The 23,338-nt window shown below is 37.3% G+C and overlaps 1 protein-coding gene across 8 annotated transcripts; it reads left to right on the forward strand.

The window, feature by feature from the left end:
• Positions 1–1,027: 1,027 nt before the first annotated feature.
• On the forward strand, positions 1,028–22,416 carry IWS1 (interacts with SUPT6H, CTD assembly factor 1). 8 transcript variants are annotated; one of them, XM_087964817.1, is made up of 16 exons: positions 1,028–2,060; positions 3,342–3,413; positions 5,600–5,715; positions 7,393–8,182; positions 9,644–9,833; positions 10,024–10,081; positions 10,816–10,910; positions 11,963–12,113; positions 13,371–13,453; positions 14,546–14,675; positions 15,133–15,250; positions 16,072–16,183; positions 16,597–16,653; positions 16,826–16,937; positions 17,374–17,533; positions 22,030–22,416. In XM_087964817.1, exons 1-15 carry the CDS (start codon positions 2,006–2,008, stop codon positions 17,500–17,502), a joined length of 2,268 nt encoding a protein of 755 aa, XP_087820943.1. In that variant the 5' UTR covers positions 1,028–2,005; the 3' UTR covers positions 17,503–17,533; positions 22,030–22,416. The 8 variants fall into 8 exon arrangements, with proteins under 8 accessions (XP_087820943.1, XP_087820944.1, XP_087820945.1 ...); XM_087964818.1 differs by having other exon boundaries at positions 1,028–1,266; XM_087964819.1 differs by having other exon boundaries at positions 1,028–1,071.
• Positions 22,417–23,338: the final 922 nt, after the last annotated feature.

Here is a 23,338-nt window from a genome sequence, read left to right on the forward strand (position 1 = left end):
TGTATCAGAATTCATATTCCTCTCTCTCATGTCTATTCCATCCATACCTGGGTCCGTATGACCCTTCCTCTGATCCCCAGGGCCTCCTCTGTACATACTTCCATCATCTGATCCTTCATTAGCATGCTATAGCTTTTCACTAGATGTTCTTACAGTCTTTTTAAACCTTTAAAGAGTTTTCCCTTCTTGAGATACAAGCCAGAGAGATAGTCTATAGGAAATGCAGCGGGAGGGGGGCAACTTTTTTGCAATCTGAAGAGGGACGCCTGACTGCAAATGCAATTCAGTCTTTTTCTAACCTCCATTAATAAAACAATGGGCTACACTGTTAGGATTTTCATTTCACGGGTTAATATAACCCCAAACCCGCACGACAGCTAAACGACATCAAAATAAAGGACAGGAAAATTCAACTGTTATCTAGTGGCTGGGCGGATGTTTGTAGAGAAGAACATTTTAGTCCTCTTTATCCAAGGCTGAAATGGGAATGGTCTGCAGCGACGTTCCCGCGGGTTTTGTTCATCAAAAGGCAGAACCGCCAAAGCGGAGACTAAAAGGGTTTAGAGAGAAAGCTCGGCTTAACAGCCTGTACTTTTAAGATGCGTGCGGCTTTTTAAAATCCGAGGCAAAGAGCGGATTAAGCATAGGAAACCTGCAAAGGCCATCGTTTTCCCCCCCACGTGACAAGAGTCTGAAAATAAACTCCTTATTCTATACCGCCTTTATAAAAAAAAAAAAACTATCCCAGGAAGGATAAACGCTCATCAGTTTTCTCCGATCTACAGTCGCTCCTCAAAACATCGTTCGATTCCAAGTCTCATAACCCGCCGGAAATCTCCAAGGTATACCCGAGGCTCTACTCTTCCCACTTTCGTATCTCTCTGGTCCGAGAACCTCGCACCGACGGGCTCATCGAAGCCAACGCCCTTCCTCTCGGAACGCTTCTGCGACAGCACGGCCCTGTCAATCATCGCGAGCGGAAGAGGACGCCATTTCAGACCTGCGGAACTACGGCGCGAGGGTTGATGGGAAGATCGTGAATACTGTTGCTTCCGGCTTAAAAACTGGAAGGTGATTCCCAACCCCCCCCCTTCCCTCCCTTCCTCCCTCTCCCCCTCCCCCGCTTCGATCCGGTGTCTGAGCTCCTCTTTGGCTCCCGCCGTTCCCATCGGAGCGATCCCCCCCCCTCCGCTGTTCAGCCGGTTGTAGTGGGAGGCGGGGCTATGGAGCGTGATACTATGGAGTATTACAGTGAGGAGCAGTCAGGTACAGTCGGAGGAGGCGGGAGGGTGAGCTCGGATCGGCTGCTAGGATTTGGACTGTAGGGTTGCATGTGAGAGAGAGAGGGAGAGATCGAGATCAAGGGGGTTCACCAGCTTTCTTGCTGTATGGTTGTTCCGGCAACTGGGTGCGTAACGTACCCGTTAGGCCCCATTGTGATAATGAATCTCTTGGTGCCTGACCGTTGCCCGAGTTCATCAGCCTTTCCTCAACCCGAGACCCTCTAGATCAGTTGAGCTGCCGTTTAAATAATCGCCGGGACGAAGCTGATATATTTAATAAAAGTGACGCTGACCGGCAGGGAGAGAGACATTTGCCCAATCTGCTTAATTGGGTGTCATATTTCTATATTATGTTTTGATAGTTGGTATGTTTCAAAATATAGTTTCGAAATAAGGAATACAGATTTTGGGCCCCTATGATCTATGATGCTTTTTGACCTCCTGAAGGAAGACAAAAGAGGGAAACGTTCGCCAGTCCATCACTTGAAGCTTCTGTTTAATTTTCTAATCATTGTGGGGGGTGGGGGGAAAACAAAGATAAAATGGAATTCAATTTGTATGGCTAGAATAGTATGTTGAGGTGTGTGTTATGGAGATGCCCATTGAATCCAGATCTCTGCCCAACCTAAATACTGATTTTTTTTGAGGGGTGTTATTGTTTGTAGTATTATTTATACTATTGAAGTCTTCAAGTATGGGTAGCAAATATAATTTAAAAAAGAATGAAGAGCTATTATTTATTCACTAGATTTTTATCCCGCCTTTACTACTATATAAGTAAGTCAAATGGTGAACGTACCAAATGTTCTCCTTCCTTCACCTATTTCGTGAGATTAGCTAAGAGAGAGCAACCAAGGTCACCCAGGTGGCTTTTATGCCTAAAGTGGGACTAGAACTCACAGCCTCCTGATTTCTAGGCCAGAATCTTTAACCATTACACCAAACTGGCCCTCAGTTGACTATATGTTTGAAAGGGGAGCAGGCATTTCACTTGAATAGATTTATCTTTGTGTTAGCTTGTTTTTATTCTACTACACAGTGGAAAATTAGAATTAGTTTCGAGTTAGTAACATTTGCCGAAAAAAAGGAAATGTTTTGTGGAGCTAATTCTTCAAGTAAAGTTTCCTCTTTTTTGCCTAATGTACAAATTGATTCTGTATAGTAATCATAGAATAGGGATATGATGGCTTTTATTAACTTTTACGTATTTTAAACTGCAGCTTATTTCAGCCTGAAACAGCGTGATTTAATGGTGAGAGATATCGTAGCCCAAAATCATGAAGACAGTTATGTTAAGGAATCTACTCTATTTTCACTTTTATGTCTAGTGTAGAATAGAAATATACTCAAATGCAATTGAGAAAGATTTATTGTAGCCAGTGATCAGTCCATAAAGATATAACATACATAACACCAATAGTAATTAATAAAATAATGAGGTAAGCAAATCAAAGTGTTGATCTTCTTACATATTGCATGATATAATTTGGCCACACTTAAAGAATTGAGTCTGGAATAAGAGTTTTAAATAAAACTGATGAAAATGATAGAGGAAATTTAATTAACAGCTCACAACAGGTATCAGCATAAAACAAACAATATAAGTTTAGTAATTTCAGTGGTTCCTTTGCATGGGCATAATTTGGATTTGAATGGGTTACCCTTGTATCTTCCCTCTAAAATTACTGATAGACGTATACTGAATTGTGCCAACATTAAGGCCATCCTTAGTTTTGGGATAGCAGTTGGTTTAGATAACTGGCAGGTCTGAGAGGTATGCAAGAACTATTTAAAATATGTCATTAAGGACATATATCAGGTTAGGTTGAATAACAATGTTTTTATGGCATTTGATTCTGTTGTGTAATCCTGCCCTAGCATACATAATTAAATTAAGGAAAAGTTCCAGTTCTTGGTGTGTTGCCTTAGTTCAAGGGGAAACAAAATTATTGGAAAGAGCCGGAGGAGTTAGATCTTCTGGGGAAAAGAATTTAGTTCACTACCTGACAACTCATATCCAACCACTGGATTTAATCTAATACCATCCTCTCAATGTAGAATTACATATGGAACACTTGGAATATGCTCCTGAGGAACTTAGTCTGAACCCTTTCCAAGGGGGCAAAAGAGGTATGAATCTATCTGAGCACCAAATGACAATTGTATTTGAACTTGTTCTGAGTGCACTCAAAATGCAGCAAGAATAAGAAATGTCCATTTACTGTAAAATAATTTTTGCAGGGCTGTAGCTGATTTTTGGGCCTTTGAGTTACATAAATATACATTTTACATGTAGGTATGGCATAAAATACAACACTAAAATATTTAAATAACCAGTTGTGTGGTTGTTTAATTTCCAGACATATTTTATGGTGTTTGGCTGGTGTTTGGTCAATGTCTTTGTCTTAATATACTTGATTTCTAAGGCTACTGTACTCAATGTTCAGTCAAAGCTCGCAATGCTCTCGATCATTGTAGAACTGGGAGAGCAGAACTACTCCATCTGCTTAAAAACAGATTACTGTATATTGCTCTGCCTATGTTGAGGAATAATGGGAGAAATTGTTCATGCTAGTAACTAAAGGATTGATGTAATAATTGAATAATAATGGTTCCAGAATATATCTGTGCCAAACTCTTCTGTTAGCAGAATTTTTCTTGATGCAATGATTCTGGGTGATGCATCTGATCTTTATAGATGAATTGTCCTATAATTTATAGATAAGCAAAAGGAACCTTCTATCTATAGATATAAAGGTTTTGAAGTTTATATGCTACATTAAGATGGGAAACGAAATCAAGAACTGCTATAAAATCAATGAAGGCTGCATATAACTTTGCACATGGCTTTTAAGTGTATTTTTTGCCAGATATTACAGAATTAGAGCATGGTGTTAAGAGTGAGCATTTCTAAATTCAACTTGTTTCTTGACTAATGCTGTGTTTTCTCTTAAGTCTAGCCAATCCTGGAACTTAATAGATATCTGACTGGCATGTTATTTACTGATAATGCTGAGGAGACCGTTAGATCAATTATCTGGCAGATATTAATTATCTTTTTTTTCATAAATGGGGAACTATTAGGCCAAGGCACCAAATATGCAATTGTATTGTTAACATTTTAACTCATGTTAATTTCATTTTGATAAGCTGATTAGTTATGTGTTCCTTTTTAAATGGGCCAGAACATAACCTTTCTCAATGAACATTATGTAAACAGTTGCTGCCCCATTCCTATACCTTTCTACATTATTTGTATGGAATGAACATTTGTTTCTATAGTTCACTGGATATGTTTATAGTATTTCAGGATTGGTTATCTTGATTATGTTGAGTTAATAGCTCAATCATATTCCAGCCCCTGCCTGAAATTAAATGTGTAAACAAATCTTAATTATGGAATATTTTGTTCCTGTTATTTATATTTTTATTTATTTAGCCATTTTCAATGCTGCCCAGTTTAAAATTAGGCATACAGCATAAAAGATCGCAAAATACAACAACAACAAAACTAAAACAATATCCAATGCTTTAATAAAAGCTATGGTTAAAACAAAAACTTAGGACCCAACACCACCCTAACCCAAGATGTAATGAAAAAAAACAAGTTTTTGGATCTCTTTATAATACAGTAAGGTACACATAGCTGAGGGGGAGGTGGTGTAGAACAGTGATGGTGAGCCTTTTTGGCATTGAGTGTCCAAACTGTAACGCATGCATGTGCACCAGAGTACCAGAAAGCGAAAACCAGCTGGCTGGTGCGCATGCACACACCGGCCAGCTGGTCTTCACACATGCCGGAGTGGTGGAAACCAGAAGACCAGTTGGCAATTTGCATGCATGCCCACAAAGAGGGCTCTGCGTGCCACCTGTGGCACGCGTGCCATAGGTTCGCCATCACGGGTGTAGAACATAGAGGGTACAGCTTACAGGGTAAAGGTGTTACATGGGCTTGACAAGATATAGCCATAATTGCCTATGGCACTGCTTTTCACACCAGTTGCAGTTTGCAAGTGGTTTTCAAGAACAGTCCCACGTGGGGAACATTGTATGAGGTTACCAGAGTATGAGTGACTATCTGAAGACTTCCTGGTCTAGGGAAAGGATAATTGGCACATAAGATGGATTTATGCAAATTGTCCATTAATGCTGAAGAGAAAAGTATCTCACTCAGCAGTCTCGTAAAGGTGTTAAGGGGCAAGAATATAGATATAATTAAAACTAGTACAATATTATTTTGCATTGATGTAATTGTTTCTATGTATTGAAAGTTGTCATCAACTTTCAGTTTGATTTAAACAAGCAATGTGTTACAGATGATGGTGGAGCCACACCGGTACAGGATGAGCGTGATTCAGGATCAGACATGGAAGATAACAAAAACGAACAACATTCTGAATCAGAGAATGGAAGCATAGGACAACATTCAGAGGTAGTCATGAAATATATATTTTAAATTAACTGGAAATTATTCTGCCTATGGTTCCTATTGGTTTAAGCAAAGGATTTCTTAAAAGTTAAAAGTTAATATTTAATTCATATGATCTTTTAAAAGTAACTGCAAATTTCAGTATTGCACTATAAAGCGAAGGATAGTAATGCTTTGACACTACAGTTAACTTTTTCAAAATGTACAAGCAAAAAAACATTTTTGAAGATTTTGCATAGATTTCATATGTATATTTCAATGAGGTTTTCAATAACACTCATTATTAAATAGCTATTAATACTGTTAACTGAAGCAGTTTGGAAAAGGATCCAGGCTTGGCTTGCCTGAACTGACTATGCCCTTCCCCAGTTTCCTCCAAGGCCAACGTAGCCGCCCTCTCAATCTTTGTAGGCTCTTGTTCCAGCTTATCTTCCCCTGCAGATTCAGATTCCCATGAGGGCATGACAGCTACATTTTCTTTATGATCATCTGTCCCATACCTAATCTTTCAGGTCTTCCTACAGTTCACTCATCACTGCCCATCAGTTTTCTTACAGACCTAGCCTAATGACAAAGCAAGTGGAGGCGCAGTGGCTAGAATGCAGTATTGCAGGCTAACTTTGCTGATGCCGACTGTCAGCAGTTCAGCAGTTCATCTTACTGGTTTAAGGTTGACTCAGCCTTCCATCCTTCCAAGGTCGATAAAATGAGGACCCAGATTGTTGGGGCTATACGTTAATTCTGCAAATTCTGAAGAGGGCTGTAAAGCACTGTGAAGCGGTATATAAGTCTAATTCTTATTGCAATTGCTATTCTTGTGAACCTGTAAGGGTTCCATTTTTGAGGAGGCTCCGTAAACTCCACTAACAAATAGAGCCTCCTTAAAAAATGGAGCCTTCTTAAAACAAACAAACAAAACCTTGTTGCAAAATAGCAGGAATTCGCCACCAGGCTGTATTTGTAAGAAACTGATCCTGTATCAAGCTGTGTACCTTTCTGAGAAGCTGCAAAAACACAACGGTAAGTTGGGTGTTACTGGGACCTGGAGCAGGGCAAGTCTTGCAAATTCTTGGGTGGGATCTCTCCTCCTTTGCTTGGAGGCTCCAGACTGCCTGATCTCCCATTGCTTTCTGGAATTTGGCAACTTCAACTGGCCTGACCTCCCCTTGCTTGCTCAGTGGGAAGAGAGCTAGAGATTTGCAAGCTACAGCTGGCTTGATCCTCCTCGCTAGCTGGGAAGGAAGCTGAAGTTCTGCAGGGACCCTGGAGATAAGTGGGAGCACAGGGTGCCTTAGGTGGGGGTAGCCTCAGTTGGGAGCTGGGGCAGGTGATACGTGACCTGTTTAGGTCTTCTAAGGATTCCCCCAACCCTGAGGTATCCAGTACTCAGTTTAATGACCCTCACATTCGTTTAACCATTACATCAGGGAGAACAGGGATGAGGTTGTTAGGTGAAGCCATTTTGCTTAACAACCATCACAGCATGTGACCCTAATGGGAAGGCTCCATTACAGGTTTATTTCAAGGAGTACCTGTACTTAATTTACAGTTAAATTCTATTTTAATGCTGAACATTTCATCTGTAATACCTGTGATAGCTTTTGATGTAATTATATTATTTGAGTTGGCCTTCATTTACGTTCTTCAGCTTCCTTGATATTTTTATTTTTATTTTTCCAGAATGAACTTAGCGATGGGGAAGATGACAGACAAACTCTAGAACATCCCATGACAGACTCGGAAAATGAAGATACACCAAGAGAGAAACATAGTGATTCAGAAAACGAGGATGCCGTTAATCATGTTGGCAGTGACTCAGAAAACGAAGGGATCGATAGAGAGAAAGATAGTGATTCTGATATTGAAGATAATCCTGTTCAACCTGCCAGTGACTCTGAGAATGAGGATGCTGTAAATAACCAGGCCAGTGATTCTGAGACCGAGGAGCCTCCGAAGGGCCATGGCAGTGAATCTGAAAATGAAGAACCTCCAAGGCACACGGGCAGTGATTCCGAACATGAGAGTTTGCATAAAAGGCATGAAAGTGATTTAGAAAATGAAGAACCCCAGAAACATCCAGCCAGTGACTCAGAAATTGAGGAGCACCCAAAAAACCATGACACTGATTCAGAAAATGAGACAGTGCAAAAACCTGTTGTCAGTGACTCGGAAAATGAGGAGCAAAAGGTTCAGTCCAGTGACTCTGAATCTGAAGATCCCTCCAGAAATAAAAAGAAAATAGAGGTAGGTGACAGTGATGGAGAAAATAAGAAAGAAGAGGAACTGGTGAATACTGCTCAGCTTTCAGATAGCGATATTGGAAAAAAACTTCATGGCTTTGACAGTGAAGAAGAAGGAAGTCCCAAAAAACAGAAGATAGACAGTGATGAAGAAGATGGAAAAGAAGAGGAGAAAGTGGCCAAAAGGAAAGCTGTTGTGCTCTCTGATAGTGAAGATGAAGAAAGAACACGTAAGGAAAAATGAATTCCGAACTAATTTTCAGTCTGTATATGCTATGATTCCAAACTAAGTGTGTGACATAAAGGTTTGGCTCTGAACATTTATACATGATGAGTCTCACATCAGTTTATTATCGCTTGCATCATCCAGGTGAATAAAATACATAAGCAATCCTGCCATTAGGCATTGCACATTCAGTAGAAATAAACATAGAACGGGATAAATGTGCAAATAGCTGTCTGAACAGTGATTCATTTTTGATATGTCTAACCATATAATCTTGTATTTTGGAATAGACTAAATGTATCACATCTTTAAAAGGTGAATCCTCAAAAATTGGAGTCAAGGATCTGAAAAATTTCTCAAATTCTGTTGATATCAGTATTGCCTTATTCTACCAGCTGAAACATTAAGCCACCACAGTAAAACGGACACTGGTAAACTCCAGTTGCTAGAAGTTGTCCTCGGTCTACGTCCAGTTTGGAAAAGTACATGAAAAGCAAATTAGTGTGTTCATTTAATTGTGAAGAAAAGTACTGGAACTATTGGATATGTTGCAACTACCCTATCTTCCCTAGATATATTTGATTATATATTTGTACTTTTCTGCTCCAACTTTAGCACTTTTTGTTCTATCCATTCTTTCCAGTAAGGAAATATTGGAGGAATATAATTTTTTTTTCCATATAGGATGGGAGCAATCAGAGATATCAAAGCAGAAAGTGCAGATTTCTTTTAATGTTTGTGTGTGGCAAATCATGTTTAAAAATGAAATTATGTTCAATCGATGACTCATTTATCCAGTGTAGTTCTCTGGAAGTTGAGTCATAGCAATTGGATTTCCTTTTTTAGTTTGAAACCTTCACTGCTTATTCAAGTGAAGTCTATTCTTGATTGTTTTACAAATATTGCAGCAGTCCAAAATAAACTTTCTAAGGTATGCACGGTGAATGATTTCTCTTCAGTAAAAGAGAACGGGCCATACAGTAGTACATTGGATTGCTTTTGCTATGGGTTTGCTGTCATCCTCCAGTTCTATGGTGATATGAGGCATCCACATTTACTGTGTTACGTTATTGCCACTTAAATACTCAATAGCTCTTCCCATGCCAAACGGTTGCTATTTGACATAACAACAAAGCAGGTTGAAACTTTTGCCTTGGTACATTGATTAACAGGAAACATGATCAAAATGAATTGGGAGAGATCTACAATGACTTTTCTGGGGGGAAATGCTGTTTTTAAGCAAACAAAGGTGTTAAAATGGAACCTTATTTCTTCAGAATGGTTACTGCAATTGTTAATAAAGCTAGAAGGACTGTTACGTGACACAAGTTTAATTTTTCTGCAGTTGCAAATAATTCCTTTTGCTTTTATTGTTAAGGAGATTTTTTCTCTCAACTAAATTAATAATTATTTTGCTCCAAATTGGCTCAGTTTTTGATTCATTTATTTATTCATCTATTGGCAGCTGCAAAAAAGGGCCGCATTATCTCTGATGGTGATGAATCAGATAGTGATGCTACATCAGGGAAATATGAAAAGCAAAAGAAATCTATCGCTTCTGATAGTGAGGAAGATGATGACAAGGATGACAGTGGAAAGAAGAAAGAAGAAAAAGATCTTTTTGGAAGTGACAGCGAGTCAGGAAATGAACAAGAGTAAGTAGTTTTAAGTTACAAGATTAAGTTCTGGAACAATATTAAATAGATGGGACATGTATTTGATTTTTTCTACACTACCTGGTGGTGTTTTAAGTTAGGTGGCCACATGCATTCTTTAAATAAATGAATGTTTTTGTGTTAGGTAGCATTCCCAGAAGATGGTTATGAACATCTTGTTTTTTTCTAGAAACCTCATAGCAGATATATTTGGAGAATCTGGAGATGAGGAAGAAGAGGAATTTACGGTAAGTACGTCATGAATTTATATTTTGTTCTTTTCATCCACCATTCCTTCCTGCATTTTAGAGGCATTTGCCAATACATGTTCCTTTAAGTAACTTTCATCTTAGTTAAATAGTTTTCTTAGACTGTGGTAACAAAATAGTATGCCTTTTTCAAGTTCACCACGCTTCATTGGGAAAAAAATTTTTTTCCCCTGCTCCTGGATCAGAAAGGCAACCTCAATTTTATACCGTAAAATATAAAAACACAATAAAAGCATAAAAATAAATAAATAATAACAAAGACAAAACAAACAGAAAAAGAATAACCTAACCAAACATAAGTTGCTGGTGTTGAAGCCATACTCTTTGCTTTATTCAGAGAGATTAGTTGTATTTGCATTTTCTGAAGACCATTAGTGAGCTACTTCCATAATGCTAAAAAACTTGCATAGGCATGTCAGTTTTGCTTGAAGCAGGGTTATCTCTCTTTATCTTTTTCTCATCTTTCCTGATGGAAATATTCTGGACACTACCAAAATCCTGCATGCCGTTTCATCACCTTTGAATTTTATTAATTTGTTAGCTTTATCAGTTGCTGGATACACCATTGATAGCCTTGGCCAGCTGGAAATGTGATGTCATGGATGAAATATTAATATGAACCTTCAAAGCTTTAAATGCTATGATTGATCTCTGTTAAGTGTTCTTAAAAATGTACATTATACTTAATCAGCTTCTATTGTGTTTAACCCAAGGGATTTAACCAAGAGGATTTGGAAGAGGAGAAAGCAGAAAGAAAAGAAGTAGCAGATGAGTCAGATTCTGATGACAATATCAAAAGAGGAAAACAGTGAGTCTCTTAATGATAGTTACAAGAAACCAAATCGATCTGATGTGTATCAAATTATATATCACATTTAAAAATCCTGCCGTTTCTTTAGGCATTTCAACCTAGCATACATATTTCTCTCCCCCTCCCCAGTTTAAATTTATCTTTTCCTAATCCTAATTCAAGTTTGAGGAGGAGCCACATCGTAAACTTTAGTAAAAAGTTTTAATTAGGACAAATGTTTTTGTTTTTATTAGAATTCTATGTTGCCTTCTACTATAAAGGAGGCAGAGCTAGTCAGATGAGGATGTCAATGCTTTCTCTAAATCAATTTCTGATATTAATCAAACCCTCTACAAACCATCCATCCATATACTGGATAAGGTACTCTTTGAAAGCATTGACATTTCCATAATTTGTATTTTTGGTTTCATAGCCAACTTGCTTTCACCGAATGTTTGTTTAGGTTTCATGTGTTTTTATATAGTATAAAGCCTATGCAGATCCTTTAACATTCCCATGGGATTCAGGTATTCAGCAGGTTCTGACCAGTTCTGGAGAACTGGTAGCGGGAATTTTGAGTAGTTTGGAGAACTAGCACTTCTGATGAGATTTTACAGTATCCTTCCCCTGCCACGCCCACCAAGCCACGCCCACAGAACTGATAATAAAAAAAATAAATGAATCCCACCACTGGCTTCAGGGTAAAGAATGGAACTATAGTCCTAAGGTGGTAAAAATGTAAAAATCACTTGGCTGTGTCATGTACTGTGAGTGATAGCAGATAACTTAAAACCTAATTTACAGTTTGAAACTTGTTTGTCAAGGCATTTCCATACTTTTGCTTTTTGTAATTCTTGAGGGTGCTAGCTTATTCTTTTTCTTTAAATACAAGTACATTTATAATTTCAGAATTGTGGCCAAAGTTCTAAATCCTACATCATAATTTTTAGAAGTAGATAAAGTGCTCTTTATTTTGTTGATTGACCTAGTGCCAAATATGTATTATACATACCATCCTCACTTAAATTTATTTAAGCTGTGACTGTATCCTGTTAATCTTTGTCTTTCAGTATGGACTTCATGTCAGATTTTGATATGATGTTACAACGGAAAAAGAGCATGAGTGGCAAACGCCGGCGCAATCGGGATGGCGGGACATTCATTAGTGATGCTGACGATGTAGTCAGTGCCATGATTGTTAAGATGAATGAAGCCGCAGAGGTGTGTCTGTTGCTTTCCAAGGCTTGTAAGGATATAATAATGAAATTATTTTAAACTGCATTGCGGGAAAAGATTAAGTTTGTCTCATTGAATTGAGTACAGGAATCCTCAACCTATGACCAAAATTGGGACCAGACTTCTGTTGTTAAGCAATGCAGTAACTAAATGAACTGTGCTCGATTTTAACTCCCCCCCCCCCCAGATATGCTTTTCCCAGTGAGTATGTATGTCAGAAGCCCCCTGGGAAGGTCACAAATGGTGATCACATGATTCCAGGACACTGAAACTTCTGTAAATACATGCTAGTCACCAAGTACCTGAAGTTTGATCACATAACCACTGCAACGTTCATAATGTGAGGATTGGTCATGTCACCTTTTTCCGTGCTGTCAGCTTTCAATAGTTGTTAAATAAATGGTTATAAGTTGAGGATTACCTGTAGAGCCAAAGCTTACAGTGATTTAAATCAGGGGTCCCCAACCACCAGTCCCCGGACTGGTACCGGTCCGTGGATCATTTCTTACCGGGCCGTAAAGCTTGAGCGCCGCCATCTTGTTTCGACAGCGCTTCCAGGTTTTCGGTTGCTTCCGGGTTTTTGGTTGGAAAGTGCTTCCGGTTTTTCAGTTGGAAAGCGGCGTTTGGGTGCTCGCGCCTTAGTTTCGTCGAAGGGGGGGGCTTCGAACGAAGAGCTGTCCCGATGGTGGTGGAGTCTCACGTTACTCAGGTACCGGTCCGTGGAAGAATAAATAATCATGAAACCGGTCCCTGGTTCGAAAAAGGTTGGGGGCCACTGATTTAAATGCTGATGTCTAATCTACAAATATTTTTAAAAAGGCTCATCACATTCTTTCTATTTACAAAGCACAGCATTGCTTGTTAAATTTGCCCTTTATATTGTTTACATAGTTCCTGGGGGATAGGGGAACTGCTATTCCTGCTTCTTCCTAATATCACAAAAGTATAAGTGTTCTTGTGTGGCTGATGGGTACACCGAATGAAATTCTGTGAACTATCTGGTTACACAAATCTCATTGATTAAATACATAAAAACCTCATATATAAATGAAATAAATAGCAATGAAATTTACACAACTATAATTGCTATTTTTCTTAGTTTTAGGGTTAAGGCTTAGGCTTTCTTTTTTAGTTATTTCTTTACAAAAGGTTGCAATTGATTTGATTTGCAAGTGTTTTAAGCATCTTGCTTTTTTTTTTTTTTTTTTGCTTATTTTTAATGCCATGTATAATTTCTTGCAGGAGGATAGACAGTTGAACACACAGAAGAAACCAGCACTAAAGAAATTAACTTTGCTCCCAACTGTAGTCATGCATCTTAAAAAGTAAGAAAAACTCTAATTCTTTCTTTTTGTACATTATTGGAAAAAAGAAGCTATGATATATTGTAGATGGTCATATACTAGTTGTTATTTGCTTTTATCTAGTAAGTAGATATTGTAATTCTCCTTTGTTTAAATAAATTTGATTTTGTATTTTAAAATGAGATGAATTTAAATTTTTCAAGACTAACATCCTGTTGAAAATAACAGGACTAAAATTTTGTTATACTTTGGAAGGTTTTATTAAAATCACTGAATTGCTAAAGGATTTTAAATACAGTGAACAAATCTTACTCTGATAAAAGTTTTTCAAATAACTTGTTTGGAGCTAGGTTGATCTGTTGAATCTGTTGACAGTATCAGTGAGTCATTTCCTTGTAATAACTAGTATCTACATACCCACGTGCATTCAAACTATTTAGGTATTTGCGCCAAATTAGCTTATATCCTCTAAAAGTTGTTTTTAAGTGTTGCATAGAATCATAGGATGCAGTGGAAACTTAGAAGTATGATCCACAAGACTATTTCTGACAGATGACAGTCCTGTCTCAATCCATGTCTTTTGAAGACATCTCAACACATCACATGACAGACTGTTCCACTGGTTGACAGATCATACAGCCAGGAGGTTTTAACCAAACTAGCCTATATTTTACTATGAAGGAATTTGTTATAAGGCCATGCTAAAGTATAGATTTAGTATACTGTATCTATGGCATTCCCTAATCCACTAATCATTTTATCCAAGAAGATGATAAGATTAGTCTGGTGTGGTTTGTTTGCAAAACAACCCCTTTGCCTACTCCTATTAATCGAATCAAGTGCTCAGAGAGATGCTGCTTGATAGTCTGTTCAAAGATCTTGCCCAATACAGAAATCAAACGGATAGATCAGCAGGGCAAAGAGTTGTAACCAGAAGGTGGCTACACAGGTGATTTAAAATTGAAAAGAGCTTCCCATCCTGTCTTAATACTTGTGTCATTTTAAGCATGGATTGTTCAGTGGCAACAAAGAAAGAAATTGACGTATTCCAAAAATACACCCTTTTCCTTACTTTTGAACTGCTAGCTTAAACATTTTTTTTCCAATTTTTAGGCAGGACTTGAAGGAAACTTTCATTGACAGTGGTGTGATGTCAGCCATCAAAGAGTGGCTTTCTCCATTACCAGATCGGAGTCTTCCTGCCCTGAAAATTCGAGAAGAGCTTCTGAAGATTCTACAAGAGGTAAGCCTCCCATGCATGTAGCATCAGCATAATTTATTTGGAAGACTTACTTTGTATTCTGCTAAAATTGATCTTTTTGAGAGATTAATAGGCACATAGCAGTGCCTATTAATGAATAGTGATACCTGCACAGTTTCAGTGCCTACAGAAGTACTTTCATTTTAAAACCAATACAATAATGAAGCATAGCTTCTCTGTGAAACCAAATTCTATAAAACTTAAGAAAGAAACTTTTGAAAATGTGGAAATTTCTGAATTTACTTATTTCCAATACATGCTTAATTTCTTCCAGCTTCCACGACTGGAACTCCATAGCTTGCCTGAGCATCTGTTTCTTTCTACTTTAAAAAATCCTTCTTGATATTGTTACCTAATATGCTTAGACTTTTGATATCAAAACAAACCTGCAATTCTGAAGTTTAAGCAGAATATAGTTTTTCGTCATTCTTTTTTGTAGTTACCTAGTGTGAGCCAGGAGACCTTAAAACACAGTGGAATTGGAAGAGCAGTGATGTATCTCTACAAACACCCAAAGGAATCGCGGCCCAACAAGGATATGGCAGGAAAGCTAATTAGTAAGTAAACTATGATGTACTGTAGGCTACTGAAAAATAAAATTCATCATAAATTACTTTAATTAAAGTAATTAATTAAAAATAATCCACCTATCCCAGGTCTTTGGAAATGACTCAGTAAATGGATAAAAATGCCAAATCTAGTCTGAACATCTGGTTGACTATGGAACAAACTGTAAAAATAATAATTAAAATAATTAATGAATGAAAAAGAACTAAAAAAAACCCTCAAAGGGAAGACTTGATGGATCACTAGGTCCTTGCCCCCCTAATCTCAGTTCGCTATGTTTCTAAGATAGAAAATGCTACCAAACTTTCATATTGTTGAATACACTGCTTATTTTATTGTATTTTCAAAATGTTATTTTTTTATAAAAATCCTTTTTATGTTATGTTTGTGTTCGGGAATTCAGATAAATGTTTACAAGATTACCATTGATAAATGCAGGCCTAAATATACATAAAGCTTTTATACTTCAGTTTTTAAAAATTCATTGTTAAATGAGAGGCCTAAACTACAGCTATCTTAAATATATGTCAAACTGGTATAGTACTTTTATACGTATGTTGAATTTAACAGTAACTACAATGTATATTTTCAGTATTTATGATAATTCTAAATATATATATTTTCAGATTTAATTAAAATTGTTCTAAGGAACTCATCTTTTATTAATTTTAAATGGACTAAAAAAAATTAAAATTAAGCGGTTCAAGTGGCTGCCTGAGGCCAAGTTTCTTATTGGGTAGATACTGGGTATGTGCTGTTTTGTTACTTTTACTTAATTAACTCTGTTCTCTTTTTAAATAAAACTAAACAGATGAATGGTCCCGGCCCATTTTTGGTTTAACATCAAACTATAAGGGAATGACCAGAGAAGAAAGAGAACAGAGAGATCTGGAGCAGATGCCTCAACGAAGGCGATTAAGCAGGTATCTTACATGAATGTATAATGCCTTTGGTGTTTTGACTCCAAAAGCTATGTAGTGATTTCAGTTATGTAATACTTTAAAGAGTAATCCAAAAAGTTGCTGTATGTAGTTTAGAGTCCCTTCCCTGGAATCTTTTGAAACTTGTCATTTAGTTTGTAAAGGTTTTGATCTTATGAAAAGTCCTATTTATTTTCAAAAACTGTTTGTTTGCTTCTTTCTGAAGCATTCTTCCTTAGGAGCATTCTTGTTCCTGTGAGTTGCAGTTTGCCGAACTATTATTATTATTATTATTATTAATTATTAATTATTAATTATTATTAATTATTGTTTGATTTATAGGAAAGAGACTGTTTGAATGATGATTTGTTTACTCCTCTTTTGTAGCACTAACCATTCTTCTTCTGTTTTTGCAGCTCTGGTGGTCAGACACCCCGCAGGGACTTGGAGAAAGTGTTAACAGGAGAGGAAAAGTAGGTGTGACTGATTCCTCAAATACCATTTTGATATCTCACACTTTCATTCTGTGGTTTGTAATGAAGAATGTTGAGCTTTTGTAGGACAAGAAAGCCAACTAAAATGGTTTGAGGGAGAGCCTGCAATACCCTTATATTATTTAGCAGTATCTTTCTTATATTTTTTTAGAGCTCTCAGACCTGGTGATCCAGGATTTTGTGCTCGTGCCAGGGTTCCAATGCCCTCCAATAAGGATTATGTAGTGAGGCCAAAATGGAATGTGGAAATGGAGTCCTCTCGGGTAAGTGGGCTAATGGAAAAGGAAGACATTTTGTAACATTGAAATTAGATCTATTCTAAGTTAGGTGTTGCGCAGGATTCACTGAAATTCTTCTTCACTGCTGTTCTCCTTCAGTATCGTTTCTATAACTCCATCCATGTACTTCATGTGCTACTATTCTTTCCAGTGTGAAAATGCAGCCTATATATTTATTAACCATTTTATATTGCTGCTATGGCTATGATCTTGAGATGTTTGCACAAAGGATTATTCTCAATCAAATCCCATAAATTATCTCACAAAGCTTGTAGGTGTCTTTCTTTGCTCCATTCTTTCTGCTTGTCATGGTATAAAATGAAAGCATTCGTCTCTTCTGACTTTTATTTTTTATATGTGAAACAAGGCAAAGAAAATGATTGTGTTGTCTGTCATCAGTAGTCCATTCTTTAATTTTTAGCCCGGGACTCTTAAAAAAGGTATTAATCGTCTGGAAAAACACAAGAGGCGGTTTGCTGAAGAGAAACGTCTCAGCAAAATGCATCGAGCTGTCAAGTTCAGCATTGAAGGCAACCGGATGCCCTTATAGCCTTATATTTCTCTTGTCCCTGATGCAAGAGGTATCCCTGAAGGAAAGTGTGAGCTGTGCATGTGGTGCAGTGCTTGCCATTGTTATCCATTTAGACAAAAGAGCATGTCTTCAGCAATTCAGAGGTTTCATTAAAGCTTTCCAGTTAGGGAAAATAACTAATACATTGGGGTGTTCTTTTGTTGTTGCTGCTGTTTGTTTTTGAGATTTCCAAGGCTTTGTGACTGAAAAACTAAAAAGAGTTGACATTTAAAAACTGTTTTTTTTTTCCCAGCAAGGATACTAACAGCAGTTTTATATACCGTTATCTTGTGGTGGTGAGCTTTCCACATGCCCCAACTTGTTGCTTTTATTGTATCCTAACAACTCTTAACAATAGCTCATACTAATTCAGATGAGTATCTAGTTGAGTATCAAAAATAATTATATTGATTAGTCAGTTGACCTCATTGTTTCAGAAGATAGTAATTGTAACCCAACACTTCTGGAAAATAAAAATATTACGCTAGAGAAAACAGCTACAGAAATGCATGAATTTAAATAGTTGAACAGAATTTCTTAATGATGAAAAAAGTTTTAAATACGGTATAGCTAAATATAAGACATTTTAATTTCCTTAATCTCAACTGTAGACAGATTTCCTTGCATGAAGTAGTTTATTATAAACATAACTCCTGAGAAAATTGGTTTGAACTGATTTGGCACATTTTATAGAGTATAATTACGCTGTAATAGAGAAATATGCCTTCATTGGAATAACACAAAGAACTATGAATGTAGGTTGCCATGTGTCTCAGCTTGGTATCTAATTAGGATCTAATTCTTCTTATTTAGAAATGGTAATTTTGTTTTTCTTCTCCAGCCCATTTCATTGCAGTAAGGCTAGTAGCTTCAATAAGAAGCCCTTGCTGGCCCCATAGGCCTAAACTCTTCTCTTGACAATGGGCAAATTAAATAAATAACATTTTCTTCAATTGAGTTACCAGAAAAGATCCGTTTCATAACTTTTTAAACATTTAACATGTTATATATTAACACATAAATATTCAACATCTTATCTCTTAACTATAACAAAATTCCATTTAAAAGTCATGAAATGGTGCCAGCATTTTAATATAATGAAAATTTAAAAACTCAATTTTAACATGACAAAAAGGGACCATTTCAGAGGTGGGCTTTACATAATTAACAACCGGTTCGCCTAGCAGAACCGAAAATGTGAGTGCGAACATTTAAGCCCAAGATTTCTGTTGCTGAGCAAGACAGTGGTTCAGTGAGTTGCACCCTATTTTGCAACCTTTTTGTCATGGTTCTTAAGCAAGTCACCGCAACTGTTAAATGAACCTGGCATGCCGCATTGACTTTGCTTGTTGAAGGCCAGCTGGCAAACCGTACTCAACAAGTAGTCCTTCATGGGTCTAAGTCTACATGGAGGGAAATAAGCAGTGGGGTGCCACAAGTTTCCGTCTTAGGCCCAGTGCTCTTCAATATCTTCATTAACGACTTAGATGAGGGAATAGAAGGGGAACTTACCAAATTTGCAGATGATACTAAGCTGGCAGGAATAGCTAACACCCAAGAAGATAGGCTCAAGATCCAGATGGATCTTGACAGACTAGAACACTGGGCTGTATCTAACGAAATGACATTCAATGTAGAAAAAAGTAAAGTTCTACACTTAGGCAAGAAAAACCAAAAGTACACATATAGACTGGGTGAAACCCGGCTCAATAGCAGTAACCATGAGAGGGATCTTGGAGTCTTAGTAGACAACCAGCTAAATATGAGCCAGCAGTGTGCAGCAGCAGCCAAAAAAGCTAATGCAATCGTAAGTTGTATTAACAGAGGGATACAATCAAGATCAAGGGAGGTACTAATACCACTCTATAAAGCCTTAATAAGACCACACCTAGAGTACTGCATCCAGTTTTGTTCACCACATTATAAAAAAGATGATGAGACAGAGTACAGAGAAGAGCAACCAGGATGATTAGGGGACTGGAGGCTAAAACATGCAACGAAAGGTTGCAGGAACTGGGCTTGGCTAGTCTAGTAAAGAGAAGGACCAGGGTAGACAGTGGAGCAGCCTTCCAATATTTGAGGGGCTGCCACAGGGAGGAAGGGGTCAAGCTATTTTCTAAAGCACCTGTAGGCCAGACAAGGAATAATGGATAGAAACTGAACAAGGAGAGATTTAACCTGGAAATAAGGAGAAACTTTTTGACAGAACAATCAACCAGTGGAACAGCTTGCCCTTGGAAGTTGTGGGAGCACCATCACTTGAGAGTTTCAAGAAGAAATTGGACTGCCATTTGTCAGAAATGTTGTAAGGTCTCCCGCTTGGGCGGGGGGTTGGACTAGATGACCTACAAGGTCCCTTCCAACTCTGATTATCTGTTATCTGTGATTGCATGATCTTAGGACATTGCAACTGTGATAAATAATGCCAGTTCCCAAAGTGCCCAAGTTTTGATTACATAACCATGGGGATACTGTAACGGTCATATGAAAACCAGCCCTATGTCACGCTTTTCAGTGCTGTTTTAACTTTAAATGGTCACTAAACAGATGCCCATAAATCTAGAACTGCTAAAAAAAGCTAACGATAACACAACAAAAAGATAATTTCTCCTTTTAAAAAATCTCCAAACTTCCTTCCTTTCACTAAAGAAGAACAGTTAAGTGTAAAACCAATTTAAGTAATATAAATTATAATTACATACAATAAAATGGTATGGGAAGAAGTTTCTACATCATATCCATTTTGGGCAAATCTAGTAAGATATCAATAATCCGGAAAGAATCACCCAGAAAAATAACATCCATTTTATCCTTAATCAAATCAACTTTGTGGTTTTTTCCCCTTTTACATAAGACAGTTTTTCTCTGTGATCTATTAAGATGGTTGTTAATCCTTATTGCAAATTTGCTCAAAAATTTTTCCGCGTCCTTGCCCCAGTTTGCAGCTGGAGCAAAATGGTGAATTCCCTGTCCCTTGACTCCTTGCCCCTGCTCCCACACTAGATTGCTGTCTTGGGGTGTCCTCATGAGGAGAATGACCAGCCATAAGAAGAATCAGCTTGGGTAATCTCACATTGTTCTGTTTGATCCAGAAAAGATTAAAGTGAGCCAGTCTGCTTTGGCTCCCATGTACAAAGCTGTAGTGTCAGTTCCGCTTGTCTACAGAGCTATCTTGAGTCCTCCTGTCTTTGGTCAGCTATCTTCCCCCAGAAGTCTTGGGAATTACATCACAACTCAAGATCTTTGACATTATTTGGTAAAAGGTTTAACAAAGGTTTGGTCCTAATACAGATTTTGAGATATTTTCTATGAATAATGCAGCATTCTGCTTCTTGTTTTATTTTGTTGTGTCTGTTGCCATGAATACCACTAAAGTGTAAGCTAAATTTGTAAAACATTCTTCATGAAACTGTTTAATAATATTCTTCTTTCATTTGTCATGCAGCTACTTCTTATTTTGCTACTTTTGTCTTATACAATATGATATTATGTATACTAGATACTTTAATGGTTTGGAATCCCATTCATATGCAGAGGTGCAGATACTCGCCTCACCATCGGGAGGTTGAGAGTTTAGTCTTAGGCAGCGACATATGTTTCTCTATCAGGGTGCAAAGAGAAAATGCCTGCTGTAAACAGTTGAAAGAAATTCAGTGGGGTTCAATCAATTAATACTCTAGATAGGGGTGGCGATGCATCATAAACTTTCCCTTTTTCTTGTCCTCACTGCTATATTTTCCATATTGTATTTACCAAGCCAATCTGCAAAAGATTGTGGAGTTAATAATCTTTTAAAATAGATTTTTATTTGCTTTAATATACAGTACAATAAAAACCTAAAACATAATTATCCAACATAGGAAAAGGTGCTTAGTTTTTAAACATAGCATTAAACCTTGAGAACATAAAGTAATTATGTCGGTAGCCAGTTGTTAAACAGTTCATTTAATTATGGGAATAGTCAGAATTGTATGTCCATCACAGAATCTTCTAAATATTTCTTGCTCCTTTTGATGTTTAGAAACAAGAGTGAATGTTAAATTAGAAGAGGAAAATAAACCTTGCCTAAGATATCAGAGGGTCATTAATAGATTTCTTATAATGCCCTTAATGTTCCTGTGAACTGTCCTTTTTGCACACTGCAGTGATTTATGCAATGCTTGTTTCCTATCTTTCTCTTATGAATGAGGTCTGTCTGAATAGCCGAACTAATGCTTGAGTTTTAAATTCACAGTCTAGATTCTGAACTTCAGCAGCATGTGAAGAATTGTGTCAATTTTTCTAAAAAGCAGTATTTCTTTTGTATATATATATATATGTAATATATAGTACATCTCTAGACTGCATTTGAAAGTAAGCTATTGAGAGTCCCTCATGGTGTTACCAGCTTCTGTGATGAAAGGTAGCAACTGCAACAAGGAACGGTGTATGTATGTTTTTGTGGTTCATAAACATCAATATGTCATTGATGTCTATTCTAATACTAAATTAAAGTTTTCTTTCAAGTTCCAGGCCAGTTCCAAGAAAGGGGTCAGTCGCCTGGACAAACAGATGCGGAAGTTCACAGACATCAGGAAAAAAAGCAGAACATCCCATGCTGTAAAAATCAGCATTGAAGGCAATAAAATGCCATTGTGACCTTCCCCGGAATCACCTTTGATGGTCTCCTGTATAGACTCTCAGAAGAGGTGTACATTTTTTAAAAAAAACTTTGGGGTTTTTAAGCGCATCTTCAAATTGTTGATTCAGCTGATTATAATACATGTAGATTCAGGGTTATGAACCCTGGGACATTGTTCATTATGGTTTTATTTAACCCTTACCTCTTGTCTCCTTTGTACAGACAAAACCTTGTATTGCTGCAAATCTCATACATTAAAAATCTGTTTCTGAGGTGGGGTTTGTGTGATGTTTTGTGAATTGAATGTGTATATAGAAGTTTTTCTATTCTGAAGCCTCAAAGAATACAAGAGCTTACATTCTTAAGTTATATTTTTATAATTAGAGGTAAATGTGTCTACCTACTGTGTAGATTTCTGTTAACTAACCAAATAATACTATGATAAGCCATCTTTTTCTTTAATACATTTTTTTACTTTGAGACTAAGAAACACATCACATTTTTGAAGATACAGAAAGAACATATTAAACATTTAATATTAAACATATTAAACAGCTTATATCATGGGGTTTAAGAATCTTCTGAACCTTATAATCTCTTTCATCTATTCTGTAAATGCATTGTCATGTATTTTAATGCTTTATCACAGAATGAACGCATTTAAGCAACAATAGTTGGAAGTAATGAAATTCCACTTCCTATTATAGAGTCAGCCAGATATTCAGACTGGATTTTTTCTATCAGATCCTTTTCAAAGACCTGAGATGGTAGACAGCTATTAATATTTGAAGGGGTTAGAGATATTGTCACGGGATGTAAGCTGTTCCAAACAAAGCTGCTTTTTTGCAATGGCCTGATGATGATTTAAAACAGAATCATCTGAAGTCATTAATACACTTAGGATCACAATCAGGGGTGGGGTTTCTACTGGTTCTGTCCACCTCTAGAACCGGTAGCTCTGAAGAGCAGCAGACAGAACTGGTTCTATGTCTTCTGATGTTTTTGCTCACCCGCCCACCTGGGCTCTTACCTGATCTTTATTTCCTGATTTTTCAACTTCAGCTGCCGAACGAGGCACAGCTGCAGTTAAAAAGGCAGGAAAAGAGGGCTGTTTCAAAGGCTGTGTCTGCACACAGCATGCTGATGACGATTTACAGGCACGCGCTCTTGCAGCGTGCAAGGAAGCATATCATA

Source organism: Notechis scutatus, chromosome 4 (genome assembly GCF_049901735.1).
Source record: "Notechis scutatus isolate UNSWTSFEM ecotype Mainland chromosome 4, rNotScu1.2, whole genome shotgun sequence".
NCBI classification, from domain to species: domain Eukaryota; kingdom Metazoa; phylum Chordata; class Lepidosauria; order Squamata; family Elapidae; genus Notechis; species Notechis scutatus.

What these genes read in the sequence shown, in the direction of transcription:
- IWS1 (XM_087964816.1), top strand. Translation starts at nt 2,006, where the DNA reads ATGAAGAGCTATTATTTATTCACTAGATTTTTATCCCGCCTTTACTAC. An exon ending in AGGAAGAAGAGGAATTTACG is followed by an intron (nt 10,082 to 10,815) that starts GTAAGTACGTCA and finishes GTTTAACCCAAG; the next exon opens with GGATTTAACCAAGAGGATTT. An exon ending in AGATGAATGAAGCCGCAGAG is followed by an intron (nt 12,114 to 13,370) that starts GTGTGTCTGTTG and finishes AATTTCTTGCAG; the next exon opens with GAGGATAGACAGTTGAACAC.